Source organism: Bactrocera oleae, chromosome 4 (genome assembly GCF_042242935.1).
Source record: "Bactrocera oleae isolate idBacOlea1 chromosome 4, idBacOlea1, whole genome shotgun sequence".
In the NCBI taxonomy this organism is placed as follows: domain Eukaryota; kingdom Metazoa; phylum Arthropoda; class Insecta; order Diptera; family Tephritidae; genus Bactrocera; species Bactrocera oleae.
This window is the reverse complement of record NC_091538.1, coordinates 17,246,753-17,258,793: the sequence shown is the minus strand read 5'-3', so window position 1 is coordinate 17,258,793 and position 12,041 is coordinate 17,246,753. Positions and strand designations below refer to the sequence as shown.

Genomic DNA, 12,041 nt, shown 5'->3' with positions numbered 1-12,041 from the left:
CAAGCAACACAAAAATGTGTTCTGCGTGGGTGAGTGTGTAAAATGTAACAATGTGCATTAATTAATATGAATTGTTGGATTTAATGAACAAAAAAAAACTAACTTAGAAGTAAAAATGTTGTAATGAATTCAAAAAGTAAAAAAAAAATATATACAAAGGATATATTAATAAAAAATCAACCGAATCATAAATAAAAATTTATTATTATTGGATGATTTTATAAAAGCGAATAAAAAAAAATAAATAAAGGCAAATATCCATACAGCAATTGGTAGAAATGTGCAATTATGTCTAAAACGAAAATGTCCAACTAAGTGTTCAGCAAATAAATTGCTGATACTAAGAATTATTTAGTCAAAAAAAGTGAAACAGCCTTTGAAACAATTTTTGGAATTGAAATTTATGAATTTAGAAAAATTAAGTTTTAGTAGAAATCACATAAAATCAAATTTGAAAATTTCGATCATACATATTTGTAGAACAACGGCCCTAATACAACTAAAGCATCTCAAACATTCACACCAGGCACACAATTTCAAAAATTTTCACACAAAACCAATTTGAAATCAACGCTAACAATGGCAAAGCTTTGCATACTTTTAACAGCTAAGGGTAACTTTGAAAACAACCTAAAATGAAGACAGCAACGTCAATTTGGAGAACTTGAATGTCAATTCCTTTTCCATACCTACGCGAGAAAACAAAGTATTTATTTTGCATTTTCGCTGCGGAATACGTGTTCAGCGATACCACAAAAAAAACAACTAAAATTAAAAATAACAACAAAAACGAACATATTATATTTTTTTTAAGAAAACACATACCTCTGGTACAAATTTTATTGAACTGTAGTAGCAGTAGTATGCAGGTAATGTTGATATAAGAACAAAAATTTAATCTAAATAAAAACGTTAGTCGGCGACGCGCGTCTTCGCGTGAACTGCTACTTTTGCTGGCGCGTTAGCAAAACGAACAACTTTTTTTCTTTATTTTTAGCTTTATTCGGGGGCTTATTATATATTTATTACTTTATTAATTATTTTGCATTTTTGCATAAATTATGATTTTTTGGCTTTGAACTTTTAACAATCTTTTTTCTCCCATTTCATTATTTTTATTTGTTTTATTTAAATTATAATTATTATAATTTTGTTTTTTTTTTGGTAATTCCTCCTTAGCGGCATAGCGTGGACATGCTTTATTTATTAAAGCGCTAACAGAACCGCCTCGCTGATATCATAGCTGTACATTTGTTTTGTTATATTCATTCAGTTGTGCATTTTTACATGTGTATGTGGGTTGTGTGTTTGTATGTGTGTGCGTGGATTGGACACAGGACATGTTTATTGTTGATTGAGCGTTCGCAGTTGTGAAGGGGTTGGGTTGAAAACGAATGTTACGCGTTATTATATATTTTTAAATATATAAAAGGAAATGAAAATAAGAAAAAAGAGAAGAAGAAAACAAAACAAAAATGTCAATTAAATTAATGGTTTCAATCAAAAAAATATATCATAAATTGTATTTATATAAATAAACACAAGGAATAAATGAATGAATTAAAAGGACAAAACAAGTACCCAACAATATATAATTATATAAAAAACTAAATGCAAATTTAGTGCTTTGCAACTGTAGCAGCTAAAGCGAAATGGAAACAAATATGTGTAATAAATAATATATAAGCATTCAACCATACTTATAAAATTCAGTCACAAAATAAGTCAAAATAAAGAAAGAAACAAGAAAAGTAAAGTGAGAATTTTAATAAACTACCAAACCAAAAAAAACGTCAGAAAGGTCAGAAGGAATAGAGTACGAATTTGTAATTTCAACTAGTAATATTTTAAAAGCAAAATTTAAAATTCGATATAAATAATAATGCAAATAAGATGCAATCTACTTTTTCAAAATACGAATGTTTGAATGTAAAAAATAATTCAAATATTATATTATTATTATTTTTGATAAAAATATAAAGAAACTCGAAAGAGCATCAAATGAAGCAACATTTACTGTATTTTAGGTTATTTAATATTTTATTTTGAAGTGAAACATTTTTCGGACACATTTTTGTATCCAAAGGGATATTGTAAAATATGAACTTTTGGAAAAATAATATTTTTAGTAGAGTCCCAGACACCTTTTTGTTACATATGACTTTGAAAATAAATTTCAGTGAAATATAATTTTTCAAATAAAATGTTTTTACCAGAGACCGTAAATAATGATTATTGTTCCGATTTTTAAATGAAAAAATCGCATACTTAGAATCGACATACAAAAAAACAGATAACGTCATTGTTAATCCTTTTTCGATGATCTTTTTCTTTCTAATATTTATTATTTCTTAACCGATAATGATTAATTTTGGCTAATTTTACAATAATTAATTTTAAATAATAATAAAAATAAATAATTTATTATTTTTGAGCAAAAAAATATTTTAAAAAAATTTTTATTTATATTATTTGGGATTTTTTGCACAAAATAAAACTTATTTTTAGATCACAAGTTTCTTGTGAAGGTTTTTGCTAACTTCGTTGCAGGTCCCTTTAGAACACATCTCAAATCACATCTCAGGATCAAATTTATGTTATAATATTACCGCCCCCCTTCCGCCCCTCCGAGAATTAGAAAAAATCTAATATCAAGCGTAATTATTGAGCTAGGGTCTTGAAATTTCACACACAGAATATACATATGTACTGGTTTGCATGACTATTGCAAATGGCATCGCTATCGGATCCAAAACATGAAAGTTATTCAAAAAGTAATTTCTGTCGGCAAATACGATTTTAGCTGCAACGAGTTCATTGAAATAATCATTTCTTACCAAATTTTTGCGTTTTTCATTCGTTTTTTGTTCTAAAAGAGCATGCAACAAAGTAAGCAAAACACTTCACAAGAATCAAAAGTGAGTTTTATTTTGAGCGAAAAATATTAAAAATCATAATATGAATAATCATAAAAAAAATCATAAAATAATAACTATTTTTGATAATTATTTTTTCGCTCAGAAATAATAATTTTTTTTGTGATTTATTTGTAAAATTATTCAAAATTAATAATCATTATTACGTGATTTTTAAAATAAAACTTATAATCATTACGGTCTCTGGTTTTTACAATTAAAAATTATTATTCGACAATGAAGATTAAAAAGTTTGTACAAATACAAATAAAATAAAAAACTAATAATTTTAAGTTGTCTACTTCTTACACATCGCTTAAAAATGTGTCGGCGCAGCCATTACATTAATAGAGAGTGTAGAGTTTGTAGAGAGTAATAGTGTATTAAGAGTGTGTGAGAAATAGAAGTAGTTAGCAGCAACATTACAACGCAACAACAGGGTACAAATGTTCACGCTGCATACGTTTAGCAGCATTTTATAGTAATGTATTATAAATACAAAAATATTTGCTTAAAATTTAAAAAAATTACGATAAACATTAAACTGAAAAATAATTAAAATTTGTTTACTACCAAAATATAATTATTATATACCATAAATTAAACTAAGTTAACCAAAAGCAAATACTAATACAAATAAATATGTATACAATTCAAAGCACTTTTCATACTTTCATTTTCTATATTTGTACTTATTACTTTGTTAGCGTTACAGTAACAAATTAATACCGGAAAAAGATCAGTTAACAAGTTCTAAAAATTTTATTACAATATACAATTGAAATATTTAGTTAGTCTCTTTTTCATGTTAGCGTTGGCACACACGCCGGCGATTGTTCGGGCAGGCAGTCAGGCAATCGCAGCGCTGTAAATCAATAACAACAATCTAAAAGTTATATTAAAACGGTTTAAACATACGTCAATCACTACTACTTCAACTTAGTCTTCCATAAAATCTTGCAAATTTTACTTTTACAAATACAAAAATAAATAGGAGATTATGTATATTGAGAGCAATTGATATTTAAACAATTTGTGTTACCTAATCTCTTTGGTTTCGAGCAGTGACTGTCCGTTGCCATCGTTCACCGAGCTGATCATCGATGACGGCGAGAAGGGCAGGTGATACATGGAGCTCGCGTCCAATGCGTACCCATCCGCTGCACTTTTGATCAACAAATCGTTCTTGAGCTCCATGAAATGATGCTGCTGTTGTATGTGATGCTGCTGCTGGCCGCCGCCGCCAGCCGTCAACTGGTGCTGCTGCTGCTGTGTATGACTAGTTGTGGCGCCGGCCACTTGCTGATGCAGCGCGTCCGCGGTAGCACCATGATGTCCCGCATGTGTCGTGAACGTGTAATGTGGTGTCGTGCTGGTCATTGAGGTGTATGGACAAAGTTCCGCTAAATCGCTCGGTTCCAATTTGGTTGTCGTCGCTGTGGCGGTGGGGTAGCTTTGCAAGCCGTCGGGCGTGAGTATCTGATAGCTTTGCACAGTGCCAATGACATGGTGTTGTTGTTGTTGATGTTGTTGCTCTGGCGGCGCCGGCGTTGCGGCAGTCGACGACAGATACGCAACATTCTCCAACTCATAGTGTTGCTGTTGTTGCTGCTGCTGCTGCTGTGTCACAACATTGCCTGTATGCTGTTGCTGATGCTGAGTGGCTGTTTTCAGCTGTTGTTGTTGTTGTTGCTGCTGCTGAGCCTGCGCGACAGGCGATGTCGTGGTGATGATAGTCTCTTGTGGCGAGCCGGTTGGCAGCGCCTGCAGCTGTATATGCTGTTGCGGCGTCGGCTGATAAGCATTCGGCGTCGTTTGCTGTGTTGGCTGCAGCAACTGTTGCGGTGGTTGTGTATGACGCGCCGGCTGTGTGGTGTAGATTGTTTGTGTGCCGTCAAGCGTGGTGGTGGCGTTGAGCGCCTGCAATGATTGCAGCGGCACCAAATTGCCCGCTTGATCTTGTATCATAATACTTTGGCCATGTAATTGTTGCTGTAACAGCGCTTGCTGCAAATCAATCTGATTGGAATAGAGGAGCGTTGTGCCGGCGGCGCCAGCAGCAGTGGCGGCTGTTGCTGACGGCTGCAGCACCTGCGTGGCTTGCGCAGACAATGCAATATGCTGTGGCGGTGGAGCGTGCGACTGTTGCTGCTGCTGTTGCTGTTGATGTGCAACGCGTTGTTGCTGCAAGAGCGCAGACGTAGCGCCGGGATTGGCCAGCGCCAGCTGTGCACCACCGGGCAAAATCATGCCACTCAAATCGATGGGCGGCAATGTCTGTTGTTGTTGTACCTGCACTTGTTGTGTGCCTGCCTGTTGTTGCAGTTGCACATTGATAGTAGCTGTTTGCGCCTGTGTTGCATTCACACCGGCTGCTTGTTGCTGCACCACATCTAAAACGCTATCGATTTGCGCGAGACGCTTACGCTTTGCTTCAACGGCATTCTCTTCACTGCCAATATTGACAGTCGCCATCGCTGTGTTGGCAATGGTGGCGCGTGGTTTCCGCGCACGTGATGGTCGTGCGCTGGCGCCTCGTGTACGCTTACCTGTATTGACTTCCGGCGATTGCTTCACCGGTGTGGCCGCGGGTGTAAGAGTGCCATCGGGTACTTGCATGTCGCCGTGCTTATCCTTTTTATGCATTTTCATTTTGTCGGGACGTGAAAACTCCTTATTGCAAATCGGGCAAGCGAATATCTTACGATTGTCGCCTTCGTGGAATAGGTAGGCGTGACGTTGGAAACTGTATTTGTTTTTAAATGTTTTGAACACATCATTCTTGGCACACACCAGGCAGTAGGAGACGCCGTCAATGATATGTTCGTAGCGCTGGATGTCCAGACCGCGCACCGACATCTTTTCCAAGTACTCGCCCTGTTCGTCGGGGGAAATCAAACGTGTTTTTCGCTTGCGTTTTTGTTTTTGCGGCGGTATCGCTGGTACGCCGTTGGCGGGCACTATTATCGTATCGGTTATAGTTTGATTCATTTCTTCGTCTTGTTTTGTTATAGTTTTATAAGTAAATTGTGGTTGTTGTTGTTGATGTTGTTGCTGATGCTGCTGCTGCTGCTGCTGCTGTTGTTGTTCCATTGACGATCCATCATTGTGAATGCCGTTTGAGTTATCCTCCTCTTGTTTTATCATCTGATATTCTTGATACTCGGTATCGTCACCCTCAAATTTAATGATCGTGGTGGCGCCACCACCCCCGTTCACTTCGGTGACCTCACCATTGTAGTTTTCAAAAACGATTGTCGTCGGTGTTTGTCCATCTTCACCTGTAGTGGTGATGTAATGATACTGAGGCTGCGACTGCGTCTGCAGCGTTGTTGTGGTGCCATCGCCATTGACGATAATGTGATTCGTTTCGTCGTTAAGTTCAGTTTTGATTGCGTTAAGCGGTGTGGCAGTGGTGGTTGTGGTGGTATAGGTCGATGTGGCGGCAGCAGCGGAATTATGTTGTTGTTGGAGATGATGGTGCTGGTGGTGGTTATTATTGGCGGCGGCGGCGGCAGCGGCGGTCGAGGTGAGCAGTATGGGGGACGAACTAATAGTGGTGACCACATTGTCTTAATTTTTAAAAATTGGTTTCAAATGTGTATAAATGTAAATAATCTTTTTCGTTTACAGTTTTTGGGATTTTTGTTGTTTGTTTAAACAAAAAAAAAAGTACAAAATAGAAATTATAAGAAAAACTAATATGAAAATATACAAAAGATCAACGCGTTCATAATTTCAACTACTGAATAAAGAATTTATAAAGAAAATATTAAGAAAAAATACAAAAATTACGATAGCAGTAGAAAATTTCATAGCAACGTGCAATTCTCTTTTACTTTTTGAAATACATAATGCAATTAGACACTGGAGTTAAAAAAATTTCTGATACATTTTTTTAGTTTTAGTTCGACAGTTTATGTTTTGGATTGCATTTTGAGCCTCTACATGTGCTTTTACTAAAAGTTTTTCACAAATTCAATCGACCTTCGATATTGCAAACTCACTTCTTATTTTGTTGTACACTTTTATTTACAAGTTCGCTATTACCTTAACACCATCTAAATATTTAATTATTTTGATATTAGTTATAATTTTTTTTTATAAATTTTACTAAGAATCATTAGAATTGAGAAAAAATTAATTAGCGCATTTTGGCTCTGATTTTTTATGCTTTTTTGTTTCAAGTTAAACATTTTTTTTAAGTTTGTTTACAAAATAATCAGCTATCGACTATTCCGATACTTTTGGCTCAACCAGTTCTTAAATTAGTGAATAATTTAAAAACTAATTTATCGTAAGCATGTGTATTTTATTTGAAACCAATTTTTAACTATTTTTTGAAATTTGAGATTTTTGTTTCGAGCTTTTTATGATATTACTTCACACAATCGGCTTGTTCCATTTTGCATAACCAAAATTCGTATAAATTGCTTGTGTTGCATAGAAATTTTAACAGAATAATTGAAGTATAAATAATAAGAAATAATATTTTTTGAGCGATAACGTTTGGCAATTTCAACACTATATTAATAAGAAATACAAACTAGTTTTACAAAAGTTACTTAAAAATAAAAATATATATATGTACATACATATATAAAAAATTATAAAACTTATATTTATACGAAATTTGTTTTTGAACATAATTAATAAGAAAATCAAATACAATATTAGAACTAATTAAAAAATAAAAATGCATATACTTAATTGTCCATTTTTGTATTACTGTTGTAATTTGTTGCTGCTCATTATGACATTGTTTAATATATTTCTATTTTTAGAACTGAAAGCCGTTTTTTATTATTAATTATTAATAGCTGTCTTCGATTGTTCATTACTCTGCTCTCCTGTCAAAAAGTTTACATGTGAAAGCAACAACAAAGTTAACAAATTGATTTGAAACAGGAGAGTATGCGGATACCTCATTAAAGTCGTATAACTATTGTGAATGGTTTCAATGACAAATTAAATTACAAATTTTATTTTTTTTTCATGTATTTTTAAAACATATGACTTAAAATCAATTATAATTATTTATAGAAAACCAAAATAAATGGTTACACCAACGTTTTTTAACGCGTAAAAAGAATTTCTCAACTATGAGAGAATCATAACACACGCGCATGCGTCAGAAGACATGTTAGCGTAGAGTCGCACTACAAGTGCTGCCCGTCTGTTTGAGCATCTGGTATAGTTTGTACGATTCGCTGGAGAGTAATACTTGGCGAATCGAAGACAGCTAATATTTGGTTTACAAACAAGCCAAAAAGTAGGCCAAGCGGTTATTGGCTTAAACTACTTTCAGGCGTATTGTATTGAAAGTAAAATGAAAAGCTGCAAGGACATTTTCTTTCTATTAACGGTTTTCAGACTGAGGCCAGAGTTGTAATTCTTGAAATGTGCGCTAAATTTTAATTCAAAATGGAATCTCTTAAAAAATAATATGAGCATATATTTTTATTGCTGCTTAATTTAAAATAACTGTGCGAAAAAGATTTGAGTAAAATTAGATTCAACTGAAGTTTTGATGGAAAAGGTATATCAGTATGACAGTGTTGCTGTGGTAAACAATATACTCGTATGTTTTTGGCAAATATTTCAATTTAGGGAACTTACGAATTTCTGGCAATGAACAGCTGTCGGACTAAAGCTGTATTTGTATATTGTGATATTGAAGAAATAAAATTAAATGAAATATATAAATATATTGGAAAGGAGAAAAAAATTACAATAAATATTTTAGTATTTGAAGAAATTCATTATATGGAAATAAAGAAATGAAATTAAATCAGAATTAGTCCATTTTACCATACTATATTTTGAGTACTGAATATTTTAACATTTAAAAGTTGCTTTAAAAATGGCGGTACAAAATATTTTATATATTTATTATATATTTTGTGGTTGTAACTAAAACCTAGTTAGAACTTCGAATGCTTAAACTTAGTCGTAAGTAAACAAATGAAACCCAGATATAATTATAAAAAATACGATTCTAAACTTTGCTTATTAGCTTATTACTGTGTGAATTTAGTAACATTGAAAAAAACAAACTTTAATGAACTTCGCAGCGTGGTATTACGGTAACAGGTTAGATGATTGCAGCATGATTTTAATAATGGTGAATGGAAAACAATTTAAATGGACTTTAGAAAGAAAACAATAATAATTTAACATAAATGAAAAGGTAAAATTAAATATATATAAATTTAAATAAAAAATTTTATATACAAATTTCCAAAAAATAATTTATTTTAAAATTTAAAGCAATTGGCTTTATGTTAAATACTTCAAAAATGTACTTTAATAACATTTTAATTGTTGTCTTTTATTATTAATATTATTTCAATTTATTTTAATATTTTTTTTTTCTAACTAAAAATAATAGTATTAGAATTTATTTTTTTTAACAAAATTTATTCATTTTTATAAATTTTAAAAGTATAAAATTTCATATAGTGAATACCAAAAAAGTCTAATATAAAATTATTATAAACATAGTATATAATTACATTGTCATGTATTTAACGGATTTTCTTTAAAAACCAACTGCTTTTGAGAAATATTTCAATAATGTTGTCAGAGTTAGAGCCAATTGCTTAATTAGAAGAAATGCCAAACGTAAATGAAATCAGGTAAAGAGTTATTCAAATCCAACTTACTACATACAACATATAATATACAATAATAACAACTTTCAAATTAACAAAGAAGATCAATTAAAACTAATGTTAGTTTCAAATCAAAAATCATTCTACACACAGCTACATACTAAGTAGGCAAATAATATGTACTGCCACGTTGTGGGGCACAGACACCTACCTTGCGCTGCGGCGGCCGACGTCACAGCAATTGTATTGCCGTTGATGCTTTGGGCAGTCAATTGTTGTTGCTGCTGCTGTTCGTGCTGTTGCTGACGTTGTTGCTGCTGCTGTTGTTGTTGTTGTTGTTGCTGATGCTGATGTTGCTGATATGTAGCTGCATCACAAACAATTTCGCTTTGCAACTGATAAACAGCGCCATCCGTGCTGTTGCCACCCGACGCCGATGTTGCGGGTATTGTAATGTATTGTGTTTGCTGTTGTTGTTGCTGCGCACTTTGCTGTGCAACGATGCCATTTAATGTGCTTGCCGCCGGCAACATTGTTGTATAAACAATTGTTTGCTGTTGTTGCTCCTGCTCGAGCTGCTGCTGCTGTTGTTGTTGTTGACTAGATGTTGTAGCTGTTGTTATGGCGTTGGTGGTATTAGCAACAGCCGTAGAGGCGGCCGAAGCGTTCGATGTCGTTGGCATTATGAGCAGTTCGGTGTGTTGTAAATTCACTTGTTGACCGATTTTCGGTATTTTACCCTCGAATTTGCGTGTTTGTTGCATGAACTGCAACACACTCGGTACAGAGGGGAGATCGTTGTTGTGATTGCTCAGCTGATCGCCCAACTTACGCACCACACGTATAACGGGTGTGTGTGCAGTTGTGGTAGTTGTATTTGTTGTGACTGTTAAACTGCCGTTACCTACAAAAAGTGTTGAAAAACATGCAATGAATTATGACAATCAAAAGATAAAGTCAAGAAGACTCACATTTTCAAGCGGAAAATTTACTTTGTACAATTTTTACAATTTCGCTTTTTTTTTGGGTTTGGTTGTAAAATTTTGTACATGAATTCTGGTTTTGATTCTTTTTTGTTTGGTTTCGTATGATGTTATGGAACATGTATAATTTATTTTATTGTTCTTAATTTAACTTTTTTCTTCATTTTATTTGTTAGATACACGCTCACAAACGGGACAAGTGAAGCAATCAATTGCTGGTGATAGATGGTATGGAGGGGTAAAGGAAATTGAAAATAGGAAAAAGTATTAGTGCAACGGAGAATGAAGTAGTGAGTCATTTTGTATGCTTACCGCCAATTAAAAATACAGTGATAGATTATCTTATAAACCTTCTAGAAACACAAGCCACAACTTGGAAAGTTACAAGATGAAAATTTTCACAATTCAAACCGCTAAATTGAGTGGTACAGAGAGTGGAGAAAACAATGCCGCCGTAATTTCATTAAATTGTATGCCACTAGAAATCTCAAAATCTCAATATTTTGCAATCCTTATACCGAAAGTTCAACGAACCTGCAACTAATAACAACGCAACCACAAAATGTCCACCTGGAAACGCTAAACAAGTACACAAATAATTTCACCAAATGTAATTTTCGAAAACAATTTCTGCCAATTAAAATTTTGTCGAATTGTCCGAAGGGCCACACAAATAAAAGAAAAGATCAAACAACACAGTTTTCGCTTACACTAAAAAGTATATTTTTCCGATGAGCATTTCAGAACAAAAAATCACATCATCATCTTCATCATCATCAATCATCAAATCAGTTCCACAATATATGCAAACGAGCCCTGCATATAAAGCCTGGCCACATTTTGCAGGGCAAATACAAAACTTATAGTACATACTAAATATCGCTTAAGTTTAAGGGAATACAACGGCGGCCAAAAAAATTACAAACAAAAATTTCCATAAAAAAAAAATTTCCATAAATAAAAAAAAAAAACAAATATAGGCAGTAACGGTACGTTTAAGTGCAGTTGACTTCGTTGAAATGTGTTCTCAAAAGAAAATCAAGTCGCAGAATTAACAAACGGTGAAAAAAAAACCAATTTAAGAGATAAAATTTATAAAGAGGAAATATAAATAGCAGAGTCAACATAAAGAGACAAAGTACAGGACATATGTAAGAGTTTCATTTTCATTTCAATTTTGTAATTTTCTTGTTCTTCTACATTTTCAATTTCAACGTGAAGATGCTTTGGAACTAGCGTCGTTTACAGATAGCCTTATAAAATGGCATTTTCATTATTTTAAACATATTTATGCACATATGGATATAATTTGCGTATATATTTACAACCTATAAGGTACAACAAAGTCCTACATAAAAAGAGAAATCAATTGTCTAAAGTTAATAAAATCACACATACACATATATAAAATATAAATAATGAGTTAAAAGCATACATATACAAATGATGTTAAATGAAATAAGTAATCAAATTAAATGAATGAAGAAATTCGCTATATATATATAATATATATTTGCGCATGAACCGTC

At 33.1% G+C, this 12,041-nt stretch overlaps 1 protein-coding gene and 1 long non-coding RNA gene across 6 annotated transcripts in view; one reads left to right on the top strand and one right to left on the bottom strand.

Moving 5' to 3' along the window:
• LOC106618308 (uncharacterized) overlaps positions 1–12,041 on the bottom strand; it is a 62,952-nt gene that overhangs the window by 7,414 nt on the left and 43,497 nt on the right. For 4 of the 5 annotated variants that reach the window (XM_036375738.2, XM_036375735.2, XM_036375736.2 and 1 more), the window contains exons 8-9: positions 9,741–10,433; positions 3,958–6,487 (exon numbers count right to left, since the gene is read on the bottom strand). In XM_036375738.2, the coding sequence (XP_036231631.2) occupies positions 3,958–6,487; positions 9,741–10,433 (3,223 nt within the window). Of the gene's footprint in view, positions 1–1,008; positions 1,244–3,957; positions 6,488–9,740; positions 10,434–12,041 lie in introns of those variants that run through there. The other variant, XM_014236000.3, reaches the window with a different exon arrangement.
• LOC118683242 (uncharacterized) lies at positions 8,994–11,198 on the top strand. The gene is made up of 3 exons (XR_011395819.1): positions 8,994–9,105; positions 10,689–10,802; positions 10,870–11,198. It is a non-coding gene; the product is annotated as an uncharacterized lncRNA (long non-coding RNA).